This window comes from Acinonyx jubatus, chromosome B2, assembly GCF_027475565.1.
Source record: "Acinonyx jubatus isolate Ajub_Pintada_27869175 chromosome B2, VMU_Ajub_asm_v1.0, whole genome shotgun sequence".
NCBI classification, from domain to species: domain Eukaryota; kingdom Metazoa; phylum Chordata; class Mammalia; order Carnivora; family Felidae; genus Acinonyx; species Acinonyx jubatus.
In genome coordinates this window covers 123,352,168-123,371,580 of record NC_069385.1, presented here as the reverse complement: position 1 = coordinate 123,371,580, position 19,413 = coordinate 123,352,168, and the positions used below count along the sequence as shown (strand labels likewise).

Below are 19,413 nucleotides of genomic sequence, written 5' to 3'. Positions count from 1 at the left end.
TTTTAATCTTCTTAAATTTGTTAAGTTTGTTTTGTGGCCTAAGGTAGGATCTCTTTTAGAGGAGTTTTTCTTCTTTAACCACATTCTAAAGTATTGATACTCTGTCACTACCACTCAATATACAGCAGACATTCTTTCCTATGCCATGACTCCTTCAAGTAGTCTAGTGAAGCCTATACATATTCTCAGGGTAGTGTTTTTGAAAAGCATAAAGCAAAACAGTTAGGGTTACAAAGGAAACGAATTATATTCATATGCTAGTATTATAATTATTAAAAGCCAGGCTTGTGATGTAATAATGTGATGTGATACATTATATGGCGAGACCTGAAGTCACCACTGTGACTTCAAAGCAGTGATGGGCACAAGTGATACTTTAAGACCTTTGTAGCAACTATGCTGTGGTATAAAAATGTCTTGAATATCCATTGGTGAAAAAGTCACATGTGGTGCTATTATTACCAAGGATTTTTGCTTATATTCAAAATTGAAAGAAATTGTCAATTTCAGATAGAATTTGCTAGAAATGAAAGTGTATATTTTTCTTATCCAGATCTACATGCCTCCTTGAATTCTATCCATGGACCTTGTGGACCTTTTTTTAGTATTCCAATGTAATTACTTTCATGTAGTAAGCTTGTATTTCTGCTTATTTGTAGAGAATCTTTGTAACTTTTGCTCTTGAAAAATTGGATAGTTACTTCTGGTATTGTTTTTTCATACAAAAATCATTACAGGTTTTTCTATGTTTATCACCAGCTGATACAACTCTGTAAACTGGAAAACAAAAATATGTCTGCTATAGCTGATTTGTGATAATTGGAGTCACAAAGTATTTTTAAATTAAGACTTTCTACAAAACCTAGAGACATAGTTTAATTGTCTTCTTTTTTTCAACTTGTGGTCTCTCTTAAATGAGAAATCAAGAAAGGTTTTAAAGAATGGGGCCAGAGATTCTTGGAGATACAGAATGTGGCAAAGAATTGTGACCAAGGTGTTATTGCTGAAGTGGGGGACAAAAACTCATGTCCGAAATGAAGATTTTCAAACTGAAAGAATTCAAACTGAAGCTGTCCTGGAACAGCTGAGCTTCCTTTTGGTGTTAGTAAATGGGAAGAGTGATAAGATTTAATAAGGTATTGCAGTGTGGTTGACCTTCCACAGCAGGAACTGTGCTCTTCAGCAAAAACGTTAGAAAACTCTATGAGTAGAATACCATATATCTTTTCTACTCTGATTAGAAAAAGTTTCAATTTGTCTTGATGGTAAAAATATGGTGTGAAAAAAAGTTTATGTTAGTCATTCATTCATTCATTCATTCATTCAACAAATCTAACTTGGCTAGTAAGCAATAGGAATGACACATGGAAAAGCCTGGTCCCCACACTGTGGGGAGTAGACAGAGACAAAAGCAGTATGGTGCTGCCTTGACTCTATCAGAGTTTTTTTGGAGCATGGTGCATCTGGGGATTGTTACCTTGTTCTGTATAATGAAAGTTCTGATTCCCTCTGAGAGTCCTTAGTCTACTTTGAGGATTTCAAAAACTTATTGGAAACTACATATTAATTTATATTGGACATATAAAGGTAAATAAAGATATCACCTTTGTTCAGTCTGGCAGGAGTGTATCACTTCAATGAAGTAATGCCCTTATGATTACTTGGTGTTCCAATTTGTAGTTATAAAAGGTTTTGAACAAAAATACAAGTGCAGTGAATAAGGAAAAATCATATAAAATCAGGTTTATAAATGTGAGTAATAAATGTTTCTGATCTGGGCCTTGGCTGGGCTGGGAGCAAAAAAGATGCATCTTGGACTGTAGTGCACAGCGAGAAGCCCTTGTTGAAATGATGCTGCTCCTCAGTTCTAGAACCATTGTTCCTCCTCAGTACCTGCTAAACAAACTACAGGCTGGCATATAAGACCTTTCCCAGAATGACTTCTACTGGTGTTTACAAAATTAGTTCCTTCTGTTTCTTGTCCTTTCTCCATCTAAACTGGAGGCTTCTTGTTTCCCAAACATGGCCAGTGCATTTTCCCTCCTTTTGCTCATGCTGGCCCATCCATTAGATGGCTTCATACCCCTCCATCTACATTTGCTTATGTAGGCCATCTCTTCGCTGAGCCCTTTTTTGATTTGTCCTTGTCATCTCTGCTCCTTTAAGTCTATATCCCTACCTTGTTACAAACATTTCAGCCATGCCTGTCTTAATTCCTATTGCATTCATTTTGTAACCTCTTCACACCTCTTACTTTTTCTTTTTCTTCTTTTTTTTCTTTTTCTTAGAGTACAAGTGGGGGAGAGGGGAAGAGGGTGAGAGAGAGTGAGAGAGAGAGAGAGAGAGAGAGAGAGAGAGAATCTTCTCAACCAGGCTCCATGCCCAGCACAAATCCTGACACAGGGCTCGGTCCCACAGCCCTGGGATCATGACCTGAGCCAAAATCAATAGTCAGATGCTCAACTGACTGAGTCACCCAGGAGCCACCACATTTTTTTCTGATCTGTACCCATAAGACAAGTGAGGAATACAGGGGTCTGTTTCTTTACACCTTTGTATTTCCTATAATCAGGATATGTTGCCCTGCTGCTTGGGGAGGGTGCTTCTAATACAGGAGTGCACCCTCTCTAGATCCCCTCAAGGAATCCCTTCCTGCCCACTGACATACAATTCTTCAGAATCCATACTTGTTTCACTCTGTTAAAACAGATTTACTTCTAGTCCCAGCTGCTAAATAAATGCCAGCTTTGCTGGATTTCTGCTGAGAAAGGCTGATTCATGATGGAAAGTAATGTTTTATTGTTGTTCTCGTTGGCTAATAACTCTCACTTGTAGATTCAAAGTCTTGAGGAGTAGTAAAACAGTGCAGCTGCTTGTGTGGTCTTAGGCATTTCCAGCCTACTGGTATTTTGAGCCTCCTATGTCTCTAAAAGCAAATGTTAGAGGAAGTGTTCTGGTCTCTGGTTATCTTTTTCAATATATAGTTCTTTTGCCACACCAGTCTTTTCTCTGAGGCAACATTTTTATTCAGGAAACTTTGGCTCATTCATTGAGATTTTTAAAATTTCATATACTTCATATGTAAAGTCCACTCCATTATTAATTGTAAAATAAGGTCATTGAGAAATTACATGCCTAAACTTCAGATTTAGTGCCACTGTATTCATTCAAATAATGTTTCTGGAGCACCTTCTGTGTGACAGGAACTCTTCTAAGTGGTAGGAAGCCTGGGGGAAAAACACTAATAACCTGCTGTCCTCAGAAAGCTTACAGGCTGGCTAAACAAATGAAGACACTTAGAGTCAAATGTGTTGGGTACTCTGGAGAGATGTCTGCAGTGAGAGGATGGGTTGGAAAGAACTGTTTGCTCTAAATGGCAAGGTCAGGGAAGGCTTTGTGAGGGAAAGAAGTGAAGGGAGCCAGCCAAGCAAATATCCAGGGGCAAAATGTTCTGAGTGGAGGGAAGAGTGAACACCCAGGCCCTGAGGTAGGGCTTACTGGGAGCATTGAGGGACTAGTGGGGCTAGCATGGAGGCAGATAGGGAGTGAGGTTGGAGAGGCCAAGTCATGTTGGACTTGGAGGCTGCAAACAACATACATTATAAGGGTATATGGATAGCCAAGTGGTCTCACACTACACCTACTACAAATAACTTTGTGTATCTTTAAATTCCTCTATAAAGGTTCCTTTGTGTTTCAGGTGAAAAACATTTCTGACCTCATGTATTCAATTTTGGATCATTTTTAATAGGTAAAAATGGCAGCACTGCAGTCACCGCCATTTTGGAAACCAATCTACTAATTGGACATAGTTCATGTTCTCTTATAATAAGCTAATATAAATAACATTTTAAATGTCATCATCAACACAATTTTCTCATCCTACTTGGTTAGAATGCCCACTTCCAGCTCTGCTCATTTTTCGTGTGGTTATAGAATGGACATGAATTTATGATAACCTTGAAGAGGAATAAGGCTTTAAAGATGGTAGAATTATCATTATTATTTGCTTTATTTAATGTGAAATCTAGCACAGTGAACCCAGACCTGCAGTATAATAGTCTGATACAATTAAAACAGTTCTAGAATTTACATTCCAATCTGCAGTCTATGTAGAATTGCACTGTAAACCTTCAGTTCATATCTGGATCCCACATAGACTTTTAGGTGACCATTTCTAATTTTCTTTTTGTTTTAAGTGAGGCCATGATTTACCACTGATATACAAATGAGGATAACTGAGGATATCTGTTTATGTCTTTGAATGTTGAGAAAAGCAATTTTCTTTATATTTGTACTTGAATTAACTATTTTCTTTTAATTTTAAATACTTCTCTGGTTCTATAAGGCTTTACTACTCTTCTCTGAGACTGTCCTAATAGTGTGTTACAGATGAGGATATCCCACTACAAGATCTTTGGACATTTCAATAACTCATTTCTCCTACACCCACTTCATTGATTATAGTCTAAGATGGTTCTCCTTTACTCTGAATTCTACCTCTTTATATAGTGTAGTATTTAATCATTAAACCTTTGTTTAATAATTGTTATACTAAACCTTTGAAATTTATATAGAATTTTGTCCATCTTGCTCTTGGAAATTTTACCTATTTCAGTACTGTGAAATTACCAACCCTTTCAATCATTCTGGTAGCCTGTTTTCTTTTCTACTAGTTTTTGGGGTTTTTTTGTATTTTTATTTTGTTATTTGTATATTTGACATATAAATTCCTCATTTGTTTACACGCTGTCTTCATTCAACAAATACCATGCCAAGCAACGTTTCAGTCTGAGGGATACAATAGAAAAGATAAAATCCTCGCCGTCAAGGAGCTTACATTTTGATGAAGGTGATAGAAAATAAACAAGTAACAGATAATATATTAAAATGAAGAAGAAATGAAGCAGCGTGGAGTCCCGGGTAAATATAGAGATGACAAAGCATTGGGTGTTTTAGATACAGAGGAAGGCAAAGAAGCCCTTTCTAAGGGGTGACATCTGAACAGAGATAAGGGAAGAAAAAAGAGAGATAGTAAAGAAGGAAGAACACACACACATAGAAGGGACACAAGTGTAAAGGTTGTAGGCAGGAGTTGGCACTAGTCTGGGGACAGCAGAATGTCCAGAGAGGTAGGGTCGTTAGTGAGAGAAAGCAGAGTAGGCAATGAGATGGAGAAGCACTTGGGGGCCGGGTGGGAGGAGGACTGTGGTTGAACTAGTAGCTGCTCAGGTGCTGCTATAGTCCTGGTGGAAGGTGATGCAGCTTTCATAAGGATGCTGCAGATGGTAGTGGGGAAGGTGTTATTTCTGTGAATTCTGAAGGACAAGAAGGGCATCCATGAAACCTAGGTTTTGTCTCAAGTAGTAGGTAAATGGGTATCATTTGCAGAGGAGAGGCCAAGGGAAGAACTTTGGCGACAACATCCAGAATTCTGTTTTGAGCCAGTTCAACATGAGATGATATGAAGCCTGTCAAACAGATGGGAAGCAATGGGGGGGGGGGGGGGTCCTACAGCTCAGGTCCAGGCAGGCCTGGAGATGGACCCTTGGGGTCCTAGGCACAGTGATGCTAATGTGAAACCCAGACCAAGTGAGACACCTCACAGTGGGTGGGAAGGAGCCACAGGGCCAGAGTGGAGATGGTGGGACAGCACAAGAGCCCAGGAAGTTGTGTCAGTGAAGTAGAAGAGAATTAGAAGAAGGTAGGGCTCCAAAAGCCAAGTGAAGAAAAAAATTTTAGAAGGGGAAGGTAGGGACTAATTTTGTAGGCTTTGGTTTTTTATCAGTCTTATTTTTTTGTTCTCCTTATTAGATAAAATAAGTTCCTACTGTTAACAGAGTCTCCATGCCTCTGAAAATGCAGCTCTGTTCGTGATCGGAAGCATACTCCATATTCATCCTGTAATATTGAGGAAATATGGAAGAAGTAATGATAAAGTTTTTTTTTAATTATTCAGTCTTGACCCCAAAATATAACTATGATTTAGTTCAGGGTGCAGAAAGCTCTTTCTGTAAAGAGCCAGTTAGTAAATATTTTCGTTTTTGTAGAATATATATTCTGTGTCTCAGCTACTCAACTCTGCTGTTACAGTGTGAAAGCAATCATAGAAAACACATAAATGAATGGATGTGGCTATGTTTCTATAAAACTTTATTACAAAAACAGGCATAGGAACAGATTTGGCCTGTAACTTTCCAGACCCCTGATGTTCCGGTGTATTTCAGAATCGTACTTGTAACCATGAGAGGTTTATCAAGCTACAGAGAAGTAGTCTGATTTTTTTTTTTTAAAGAAAGCCAGTTAATTTGTTGCTCTATATTATAAAACCTTGTGGACAGTTAGATTTTATTAGCCAATCATATTCTTCAGCATTTTGAACATTAAACATATGCTGAATTCTTGATGGACTTACTAAAAAAATCTGTACGGAACCATCCTGCCCTATAACTCCCACTCCCCTGCCATATTTACTTTCTTAAGCCTAACTGCTTTTAATTCTTTTGGACATGATTAATTGGATATTCTAGCACAAGAAAAGCTTTTTGTTGTGCAGAATCTCCTTATCCTGTGTTTCAGAAATAGGAGCATATATATACACAAGGACTTCTGCTTCACTGTGAATATAAAATACAATTATATAATATATATAACTTTCCTGTAAGTATAGTATGTGGCTTCAACACTTGCCTTCAGCCTTCTGTGCCTCAGTTTTAGTGTTTACCTGTTTTAGGATTAAACATGTATATGCAAGATGTTTAGAATGATGTCTGCTCAATATTGAGTATTCATATGTCAGCTTTTCTTTTCATATAGCTGTTTATATAATATGTATATAAATGAAAAAAAATAGCCAAAGAGAAAAAAATATCCAACATTGTCTTGCCCTTCATACTTGACTGATCCCATCAAGACAGATTCCAAATGTGATTAGATATTAATTTATACATTAAAAAAAAGATTTAAGTATTGGCTTGGCTGATATGTAGAAAGGATCTTAAAGATCATCTGGTTCATGGTTTTTTCATCTGCATTTCATGAATCGTTAGAAACTGTAGACAACATGGCAGCACTCTGCATGTATACCTGCACACATGTACATGCATACACAGTTGCACATATGTGCATTTCTGTGTCTTGCCAGAGTCTGAGGCTTTCATTGTGTCCTCACAGAGTGAGTCTCAGAAACGCTGAGCACTGAGCACCATTCCAGGAATGGAGACCCAGATTTGCTGTTCCTGACTTTTAGTGTGACTTTTATCAAGTCATTCTCTGTGAACCTCAGAACTGGTTTCTGTTTCTCCTAGAATTGTTATAAAGCTCCAACAAAAGCATTTTTGAATTGTAAAATGTCCTATAAATGTATAGTGGTGGCACTATACTATAAGAAAACTACAGCCAGGAAGAGTGGTGGAGTGGTCTGCTCAAGAGCCCTGACATCCCCATCTTCTGAGATCCACTCAATGAACTATACCCTCAAATTGGAGCCACAGCTTTTTTTTTTTTTTTTTGAGAACAAAATGACCCAATTCCAAGACCATTCAGTGGAAAAAGAATAGCCTTTTCAGCAAACAGTGCTGGGACTTGACATCGATGTGCAAACAACTACTTTGGACTTCTGGCTCACCACATACATAAAAATTAGCCAAAACTGATTGAAGATCTAAACATGAGAAATAAAACTATAAAACTCTTGGAATAAAACTAGAAGTAAGTCTTTATGCTCTTGAGTTAAGCAAAGCATTTTAAGATATGACACCAAAGCACAAACACAAAAGAAAAATTAGATAAATTGGACTTTTATGTTTCATAGGATACCATTAAGAAAGTGAAAGTGTTTGTATACCTTAAATTTACACAATGTTACATGTCAGTTACCTATCAATAAAGCTGGGGAAAAAAGTAAAAAGACAATTACAATCCATGTATCTGGTAAGAGATTTTTATCCAGAATATATAAAGAACTTTTATAACTCAATAATAAAAAAGATAAATAACCAAACTTAAAAATGGGCAAAAGATCTGAATAGACATCTCTGCAAATAAGATGTACAAATGACCAATAAGCACATGAAAGGATGCTTAACATCATTAGTCATTAGGTAAGTGCAAATCAAAACCACAGTGAGACATTTGTGTGGAACCACGAAAGAATCCTAATAACCAAAGCAAAATCTTGAGAACAAAGCTAGAGGCACCATGATGCTTCCTGATTTCAAGAGGTACCATACTTCCTGATTACGAGCTGTCATATAAAGCTATTGTAACCAAAACAATATGGTATTGGCATAAAAACAGATGCATAGATCATTTGAACAGAACCAAGACCCCTGAAATAAACCTATACATAGATGGTAACTAATTTATGATGAAAGAACCAAGAATGTATAATGGGGAAAGGACAGTCTTCCTAATAAATAGCATTGGGAAAACTAGGCAGCCATATACAAAAGAATTAAACTGGACCACTATCTGACACCAAACACCAAAATGAAATAAATTAAAGACTTGAATGTAAGACCAGAAAGTATATAACTAGAAAAACAACAACAACAACAACAACAACAACAACAACAACAACACAGGTGGTAAGGTCCTTGACATTGGTACTGGTGATTATTTTTTGGATTTCACACCAAAAGCAAAGGCAACTAAAGCAAAAATAAAATAAGTTGGAGTACATTAAACTGAAAAGCTTCTGCACAGCAATAGAAACCATCAATAGACTGGAAAGGCAACCTACTGAATGGGAGAAAATATTTGCAAATCATATATCTGATAAGGGTCTAATATCCAAAATAAAGACTTCAAACAACTGAATAGCAAAAAAAAAAAATCTGATTTAAAAATGTGCAGATCTGAATAGACATTTTTCTAAAAAAAGACAGATGGCCAACACATACATGACAAGGTGCTCAATATCATTAATCATCAGGGAAATGCAAATCAAAACCATAATGAGATATCATATTATACCTGTTAGAATAGCTATTATCAAAAAGTCAAGAGAAAGCAAGTGTTGGTGAGGATGTGGAGAAAAGGGGACCCTTGTGCACTATTAGTGGGAATACAGGAATGTATTGGTGTAGCCACTGTGGAAAACAGCATGGAGTTTCCTTAAAAAAATTAAAAATAGAACTACCATATGATCCAGCAATTCCTAAGGAAATGAAAACACTAATTGGAAAAGGTAGTTACATCCTCATGTTCATTGCAGCATTATTAACAGTAGCAAAGATATGGAAGCAACCTAAGTGTCCATCGGTGGCTGAATGGATAAAGCAGATGTGGCGAATATATACAATGGAATATTATATTAAGAAGGAAAGAAGGACATCCTGCTATTTGTGACAACATGCAAGAAACTTGAAGGCATTATGATAAGTGAAAAAGGCCAGACAGAGAGATAACTACTCATGATACTACTTTATGATCTCATGTGTATGTGGAATCTAAAAAAAAGTAAAAGAGAAAACAAATACAGTCATAGATACAGAGAATAATTTGGTCATTGCCAGAGACAAGGGAGTGGGGTGGTGGACAATGGGTGAAATGGGTGAAGGTGGTCAAAATGTACAGACTTGCAATTGTAGAGTAAATAAGTCATGGTGATGTATAGTATGATGACTATAGTTAATAATGCTGTATTGTATCATTTGCAAGTTGCTAAGAGACTAGATCTTAAAAGTCATCATCAAAAATTTTGTAACTGTGTGTGGTGTTGGATCTTAACTAGACTTGTGGCCATTTCATGATATATGCATATACCAAATTATTATTGTACACCTGGAACTAAGATAATATTTTATGTCTATTATACCTTAATAATAAAAAAACCCACAGTGATATACAACTTCACACTCTCTAGAATGTCTACAATCAATAAGACAGACTATAATAAGTGTTGAGTGACTGTGGAACAATTGGAACCCTTATTTAGTGCTGGTAAGAATGTGAAATGGTGCAGCCACTTTAGAAAATAATGTGGCAGTTCCTCAAAATGTTAAATGTTGTATGCAAATGACACTACTTCTAGGTACATGTCCAAGAGAAATGGAAATATGATATGTGAAAGAAGCCAGTTATAAAAGGCCACATGTTATGATTCCATATGTATGAAACATCCAGAATAGGTCACTGCATAGATGCAGGAAGTAGATTAGTGGCTGTGGGGGTGGGAAGGGAAGATGGGCAAGAGATTGCTAATGGGTATGGTGTTTCTTTAGGGGATGACGAACACATTCTGGAATTAGATGGCGGTGATGAGTGCATAATGCTGTGAATACTAAAAACCACTGAGTCGTAAACTTTAACAGGGTCAATTTTATGGTATGTAAATTTTATTGTAAGAAACTGTTACTTGAAAAGTGTAACCCCAAATTGTGCTTTCTTGCCTATGAAAGCTTAGGAGGAAACATACTTTTATCCTATTTAAAAAAATTTTTGGGGCGGTGCCTGGGTGGCTTAATCGGTTAAGCGTCTGATTCCAGCTCAGGTCATGATCTCACGGTTCGTGAGTTCGAGCCCCATGTCGGGCTCTGTGCTGACAGCTCAGAGCCTGGAGCCTGCTTCAGATTCTGTGTCTCCCTCTCCTCTCTGCCCTGCCCCTGCTTGTACTCTGTCTCTCTGACCCTCAAAAATAAATAAACATGTAAAAAAAATTAATAAAGAAATAAAAATAATTTTTTTTAAGGGTTTATTTATTCTTGAGAGAGAAAGAGCACGAGCAGGGGAGGGCCAGAGAGAGAGGGAGACACAGAATCTGAAGCAGGCTCCAGTCTCTGAGCTGTCAGCACAAGGCTGGATGTGGGGCTTCAAGTCACAAACTGTGTGAGATTATGACCTGAACTGTAGTTGGGTGTTTAACCAACTGAGCCACCCAGGCACCCCTACTCTTATCCTGTTTTATCTCACGTCTGCCATGTGAATTTTACTGACAGGCCTAGATGACATGCGTTTAGAGTCAGGTCTGTGGTCACCAATCGCCCAAGTTCCCTAAAGACAGACTGCACAAGACTGCAGCTCGTGCCCAGGTGACACTCAGGACTGGCAGCAATGAGGGCCAGTAACCTCACTCACCTCAGAGAGGGGTTTTTCCAGGTGAAGATTGAGGTCATTCACCAGGCAGCAGGGAAGCATCTTTGTATTGTGCCCAGCTGTTACTGGCCTGCAAATAAACCAGTGACAAAGATTTTCATCATTACTATTTGGGGACATTTTAATATTAGGTTAATTTATATTTATTGTGCTTAGAAATAATTTAAGAAAAATAATATATCAGTCACATTTATTTTTAAGAACCATCCTAAGGAAGCGCAAAATATTTAATTATTCCTTGAAACCTCTTTTTGGAAATCATTCAATTCTATACATTAGTACTTACTGTATTTAATGTGCCTCAAAATTAAAAGATTATGTATGCATGTGATATGCTAAAAATCTTGTATCTTAGTTAAAAATTAAAAAAAATAAAACAATCTTTTAAAAAATCAACTGTGTCCAAAACACATATTCTCAAACTTCTCTGCATAAAAGTCAACTGGGATTGACTCATCATAAATGTGGATTTCCTAGGATTCTACCCCCAAGAGATTGGTTCATTCTGGAATTTTAGAAATACCACAGGTGATTCTGAGGAGCAAGGGTTTGCACTTTGAGAACCACTGCCATAGGGAATTCAGCCTAGAATTAGGAAGTAATATGTGTGTTTAAAGTGTTCTTCACTTTACCATGGATAATTAATACATATTTCTTAAGATATTTTTCAGTCATTTGATGTTAGAATAGATCACATTCATACTCTTATTCTGCTATTAGAAAATATTTTTCCATGATTTTTATTTATTTTTATTTATTTCTTTTTTTTAATTTTTTAATGTGTATTTATTTTTGAGAGAGAGAGAGAGAGAGATTGAGCACAAACAGGGTAGGGGCAGAGAGAGAGGGAGGCACAGAATTCAAAGCACGCTCCAGGCCCTGAGCTGTCAGCACAGAGCCCGACCCGGGGCTCGAACTCACGAACTATGAGATCATGACCTATACTAAAGTTGGACACTCAACTGAGTGAGCCACCCAGGCACCCCTCTTTTTCTTTTTTTTAAATTTTAAATCCAAGTTAGTTAACATATAGTGTAATAATGATTTCAGGAATAGAATTTAGTAATTCATCTCTTACATATGACACCCAGTGCTCATCCCAACAAATGCCCTTCTTCCACCCAACATCCCACCAGGAACCCTCAGGTTCTTCTCTGTATTAAGAGTCTATTATGGCTTGTCTTCCTGTCTGTTTTTATCTTATTTTTGCTTCCCTTCCCCTATGTTCATCTGTCTTTTTCTTAAATTCCATATTTGAGTGAAATTGTATGATTTTTTTTATAAGCATAACATTTCTAAGTAAGTGAAATTGTAAAATGTGTTTGTTTTACCACCGTCAGCATCTATGTTGCTGCTAAACATTAATGTAACACTGTCTTCACCTGCTATTTCCAGATTTCTTTTGACTTGGCTGAATATACTGCAGATGTTGATGGAGTTGGCACTTTGCGGCTTCTGGATGCAGTTAAGACCTGTGGCCTTATCAACTCTGTGAAGTTCTACCAAGCCTCAACTAGTGAACTTTATGGGAAAGTGCAAGAAATACCCCAGAAGGAGACAACTCCTTTTTATCCTCGGTCACCGTATGGTGAGAACGCATGGGTATAAACTTGTACATGTGCCATGTTCTTTTGGCATGGGCGTACGTGTGCTTCTGCTTTAATTCTGTTCCTTTCTCTCATCTGAAGTCATTTGAGTGTGAGATTAACACTCAGATTGGACTAAGTGAGCAGACATTGAGAAGCATACCTTTATACACTGCTAACTACAAGTATTTGCTACCATTGCCTCCAGGGTGAAATTACCACTTCACTTCACCAATCCATGTTCATTCAGTCTTCCATACGGATCACTTTGAAAGGAAAATTAGGCCCACATGACTTTTTTTTTACCTAACTGTTGTAAGATTTGCTGAAGTGATAGATTTCATTTCATGTTTTTTATTTTCCCAACGCAAGTTTCCCTGGGTTCAGATATTTAAAAACAAACGAACAAAAAAACCAGGTCTATTATATCTTATATATTTTTTTAAAAAGAGTATTCATGGAAGACTTTAGTGATAAAACTTCTAAGCATCTAGAATATTAAGATTCCTTTTTTTTTTTTTTACTTTCTAATTCCTTGAAACTAAGAAAATGGGAATAAGATCTTAGGTCAACTTGATATATTGCATACTATAGTTGAATCAGTTAGATTGTGGAAGACAGAACTGTGGCTATTACAAAAGTAAAAAATTCTTAAATATTTTCTTGTGCACATGATTAACTGGCAAAGGAAACTTTATTTTGTCTTTGGCTTTCATTCAAATTTTTTTCTATCTTAATGTAATATAAATTATAGTTTTTGCAAGTTGTTACTTATTTAAGATGAGTGAAAATCACTGTCTTTTATAAGGAGACACCATCATTTATAATAATTACTGTCTTTTATTTCCTTTTAAAAAATTGTTCAACAGGGGCAGCAAAACTCTATGCCTATTGGATTGTGGTGAACTTCCGTGAGGCATATAATCTCTTTGCGGTGAATGGCATTCTCTTCAATCACGAGAGTCCTAGAAGAGGTCAGTAAATATGTTAATGGACAAGAGAATTTCAGACTTTTACAACAACTAAAAAAGTTGTATGTTATATTCTGTATATGTACTGTGCAGACTGGAGAAAACTTCACATCTGCTTTTAACTACAATTGACCCTTGCACAACAAGGTTTTGAACTGTGCAGGTCTGCTTATACAGATTTTTTACAGTACAGTACTGACAATGTGTTTTCTCTTATGACTTTATTAATAATATTTTCTTCTATCTAGCTAAGTTTATTGTAAGAATACAGTATATAATACGTATAACATACAAAATATGTGTCAATCAAATGTTTATGTTATTGGTAAGGCTTCTGGTCAACAGTAGGCTATTGGTAGTTAAGTTTAGGGGGAGTCAAAAATTATATGCATATTTTCTACTGCATGGAGGGTTACCATTCCTTACCTGTCTGCATTGTTCAAGGATCAACTATATTTTGAATGTCAGAAGTGGTAAATGAAAAAATACAAATCCAGACTTAATTATTTAGTAAGTTTGCTAGGTTTTTTATTCAACATGAAAACTGAACACTGTTCTAATTTTACCATTTTCATTGGTAGGTCTTCTCAAGCACATTTTCTTTCTTTTTTTCTTTTTTTTCTTTTTTTTTTCTTTTTTTAATGTTTATTTACGTTTGAGAGAGACAGAGACAGAATGCGAGTGGGTTAGGGGCAGAGAGAGAGGGAGACACAGATCTGAAGCAGGATCCAGGCTCCGAGCTGTCAGGACAGAGCCTGACATAGGGCTCAAACTCATGAGCCGTAAGATCATGACCTGAGCTGAAGCTGGCTGCTCAACCGACTGAGCCACCCAGGCACCCCACAAGCACATTTTTAACCTAAATATTAGGAAGTTTCAAAATGAATGGAAAGGAATAAGTAGTAAACTAGTGGTTGTTTCTGGAAGTCACTCTTACTTGTGTAGACTCAACTTGTAGAATCCATATATTTTTTTTACTTTGAGTCAGTTAGATGTCAATATTCTTTCTTTACATTCCATTGAAATAGACATCCAGAAATTACCATGCTTCTAGAGTATATGTTAAAATAAATTTGAAATCAGTTCTTGTATTTAGAATCATTATCACTTTTTTTCAGAAAACCGTATTTGTTTGTATTGCCTTGTTTGCTTCTCATAAGTTTCTGTTGAAACTGTTAGCAACATGCTGGCTTTTCCGTTGCAAATGTAAGGTTTTAAATAAGGAAATGTGTACTCTTATCATTATTTCTGATTTGCTGAAGCATGAGAAATCTTTATAAAACTTGTATACTCTTCACAAAATGATAATTACCTGTACAATACAATTCTAAGAAGTTTTATGAAATTTCACTATCCTTTAGCCTTTTAGCTTGAGAATCATTGAGAAGTCCAGTCCTAATTTGTTTCATTCATGTCCACCAACTAGTAATGCTTATAACCTTTTCAGTGAAATTTTATGTGACTGTATAGCTACATAATTAACCTATAAGTCATGAGGAAAGAGTAAAGTGATAGATTTATAAAGGTATCTTTAGCATCAGTACATTTTTATTTTATAATTGCATAAGTTAAAAATTCCCATGATGGGCCATTAGAGCATAAGAACCCAATCTGTCATGTCTGTCACTCCAAAAGAAAACAAAAAGCAGCCAGAAAAGTTTCTTTAATTAATTTTGTGGTTGTGGATATTCTTAGTAGAGGGAAAAGGAAAAGGAAGATCGTAGCTATCCTTGCTCACAGCATTTGGTGTGCGGGATGCTCAAGGCATCTGTTTAGTAAATGATAGTCCCTCCCTCTTTCATCCTAAGTATGTTGATACCCATTGTTTGGGTTTTTGTGCTTTCCACCTCTCAACTTTTCCACCTGAAAAACAAAATAAATAAGTAAAAGTCAATTGTTTTGGATAGGTTAGGATAGGGAAAAGCATTCTTAGTTGCAGAATGAAAAGATACATTAAAATATAACTTTCCCTCAAAAAAAATCCTCTATTTGCATATCTTATAATGAGAACTAATTTTTGTCTTTGTCAGTGTTAAACACTTTAAAATTTTTTTATTTTATTTACTTTTCTAAACATTTATTTATTTTTGAGAGAGAGAAAGTATGTGTGAGTGAGTGGGGAAAGGGCAAAGAGAGGGAGACAGAGGATCTGAAGCAAGCTCCACACTGTGAGCATAGTCGAGCCAAACGTGGGGCTCAAACTCATGACCTGAGCTGAAATCAAATCTGATGCCCAACTGACTGAGCTACCCAGGTGCCCTAAAAAATTTTATTTTAAAATTAATAACTTCTTTCTTCCCTTTCATTCCCTCTCACTGACTCCCAGCTCTGTCCTCAGGCCCACTAAAGCTCCTTCAGAAACATTTCAAGTGTCTTTATCCTTAAACACACAGAAAGGGTTATTCTATATGTAATATTCTACATCTAGGGCTTTTGTTAAATATTTGTTAAAAACTTGATCTTGTAATATACACATTCTGTTTTATTATATACCTGAAAATCAATATTTCATTTTTTATTTCATTTAATATCAAATAATGAAGAATTATAGGGGTATATGTAAAAATGATATAATACTTATTTGTTAAGATTTCTAATAGTTAATACTTAAAGCATTTTTTGAACTTGAAAATTAATTTTCATATTAACTTAGTCCTACAATACTATTATCATTTTCTTACAATTATTATTTTTATTTATTTATTAACCTTTTCCAAGGAGATTCTTTGGAATCTACCATTAAGGAAGTCTTCTTCCTGTGTTTTATTTTTGAATCTTCAGCTTATAAAACAATACCTCTGTGCTAATAAAAATTCAATACATATTTTTAAATGCATGAATGAATAAATGAATGAATATCTCATGTTTTAGTAAAACTTTACTGAGTTGAAAGCTAGGCAGTCTGAATTAGAGAACAATAGGAATTTATGTAAAAGTTTTAAATAAATATTCTTTTACTTATTTCATGCATAAGGGTAACCAAAGGCTAACTATTCTCAAGTAAAGATTAACCCTGACATACTTTAATAAATAGATAAAATTCATTTCTAATTAATAATCTTAGTCTGTATGCCTATAATTGCTATAGTACTTTAAGTTTGTTTTCTTAAGTAGGTTTAGCATTTATACCTCAGTCCTCTTTTGCCCTGTTATCACAGTGATCAAATAAAATACTTTTTTTTTTTTAATGTTTACTTATTTTGTTGAGAAAGAGTGTGCCAGGTGGGGAGGGGCAGAGAGAAAAGGAGACAGAATCCAAAGCAAGCTCAGTGCTGTCAGTTCAAAGACTGATATGGGGCCTGAAGCCAGGAACCATGAGACCATGACCTGAGCCTAAGTTGGACACTAAACTGACTGAGCCACCCAGGTACACAATACTCTTTTTTTAATGCAGTGGTAAACTTCAGTCTAGTCCTAAGGTATATATCCCAAATGCCCAGCTAGTAGAGCCCAGACTGATGCAGCCTTTTTGGGGTATGTGCTTTTTCTCTAATGAAAAATAATGACCAAGGCACCTTTTGACTACAGGAATAGTATTCTATGGGAATTTCTAACTTTAAAAAGTATGAATGAAGAATTTTTCAATATAAAGATATTCTAGACCAGAATTTGGCAAATAATGGTTCATGGGTCAAATCCAACCCACCAGCCTATTTTTATATATTAAAAAAAAAGTTTTATTGAAGCATAGCCATGTCCACTTGTTTGTATATTAATCTGTGGCTGCTTTCACAGTAGTCTGGTGGCCTGCAAAGCCTAAAATATTTGCTGTCTAGCCCTGTAAGAAAACATTTGCTGGCCCCACCTATAGAATAATTTGTTTCTCAACATCAAGAAACTTTCAGTTGGGTTTAATATTTCTCCCAAGGTAGCAAGATAATCTTACACAAAAGATTTCTTATAAATATTGAAGTCAAAGAGAATAAATAATTAACTCATCCATTAACAAAATTCTGAAGTGTTTGGGTCAGTTAGGGTTCTGTTATGCTTTATTGAAGCACTAAGGTGTGGAACCAAATAAACTAGTAACTGACTGAAGATCTGTAGCATAGCTCATTACAGCAGCCCTCCCTCCTGAGTTTGACACTTTTTCCATTATATTTTTGACGGGGTTATATGTCTTTTCTCTATTCCAAATACTTTGTAGTTTTCTTTTTAAGTGTACTTATTTTGCTTTGTTATGGAAAGATCACAATGCCTCTAAAGATAGTTGGGATCACCTGTGTTTGGCATCGAATTAACAGTTGGAAATCATTGATGTAGAGAATGAAGCCAGTAATCAGAGACTTGGCCCCTGTTTCCCTCAGTCAGCCATGTAGTCACTCTTTCAATTAAGGCAAGATAGTTGATATGCTCATGCTTTAGGTATGCTTATTTTATAAAATAGAGGCACTTTAGTAATATTTAGTACAAATTAGTAATGAACAGTAGTTAAAATTCCATAAAGGCATGAAACTGTATGGTATGTATTGTATGCTGTGGGAATAACTACCATGTTTTATATGACAATATCCACAGATATTCATTAGGTGCTTTTATTCGTAAGCACTCAACTTTTTAAAATAAAAAATGTACTATTCTTTTTTTAATTAAAGGGGTAGTTGCTTTATGAATAAATTGCAAAAAAAAAAATCTATCTGAAAACCTTTTTCCTTTCATGTTGTTTCTCCAAATTTGAAGTTCTCTGTTCCCTTTACATATCTCTATATATGTACATAAATACGGTGTTCAGTTTGCCACAAATGTGAACGTGGTTATAGTGACACTTTTCTTCTGGAAATACAGATTTATATATTTTCTATTTAGGAAATAAAGGCTGGGTTTATTGTCTAGCACTATTAAATTTCTTTGAGGAAGGTGTCATGTACAAAAAAATCTTTCAGCGTTTGTTGCTAAGTGTTTTTGAAAGTTATATCAGTTAATAAGACTGATGTCATAAAGCTATTAACTATATAAATTAAACTATGGAAAATATTGAGAAATTTTTAAATTAAAGTATTTCATGAATAAAGACATTAGAATTTCTTTTTCAATATATTGTTTATCAGTATAAGAGATTTTATAATCTCTTAAGTTTAAGATTATTCTATAAACCAGAACATTAAAACAAGGCTATTTGTAAAGCTAATGGTAATATTTCTAGTTCTCATTGTTTATTAATTTAGAAATAAAGTAACAGGAATTCTTACTATTCATCACCTGGATAATTAAAACATTTTGCTAATTATATTTTATTCTTATATTAGCAGACTACTTTGTCATTTCACAAATAACAAATTTGCTGACCTTTAAAAATTATAAATAACAATATATATGAAATAATATATTGAAAAAAACGTATTTTACGTGATCAAGAGTGAACAAAGAGAGATATCCTACCTTCTAGTTTCCAAAGATTAGAAAAGTCAAATGATTAAACTTGACTTGATTTCCTGACTTTAATAACTGTAGCCATCATGATTAAGAGTGAAATGAACATAATATTGAGCATTCATTGTTTGTGACTTTTCCATTTTCAGTATGAGTGTAGAAGTAGTGTCTAATATCTTACAGCTAAGTAATGGTGTAGGTTTCTGAGAGACTTTCCACAGTCTATGTCCTTAAGGAGAAAGCCCACACTAGGAGTGTGTTCCATGAAAGTTCTCTGCTGTCTGGTATCAGCAGGTGGGGCTCAAGTGTCTGCTGGTTCACAATGGTGGGCCCATTGACTTTTGACCCTCACTTGGATGCCACTGGTGTTACAGAAGGAGGTTAGTTTA

The 19,413-nt window shown here is 35.5% G+C and overlaps 1 protein-coding gene across 1 annotated transcript in view; it reads left to right on the top strand.

Moving 5' to 3' along the window:
• GMDS (GDP-mannose 4,6-dehydratase) overlaps positions 1 to 19,413 on the top strand; it is a 625,677-nt gene that overhangs the window by 277,035 nt on the left and 329,229 nt on the right. Inside the window, exons 5-6 of the mRNA XM_027040165.2 lie at positions 12,493 to 12,685; positions 13,553 to 13,657. Of these exons, the coding sequence (XP_026895966.1) occupies positions 12,493 to 12,685; positions 13,553 to 13,657 (298 nt within the window). The remainder of the gene's footprint in view (positions 1 to 12,492; positions 12,686 to 13,552; positions 13,658 to 19,413) is intronic.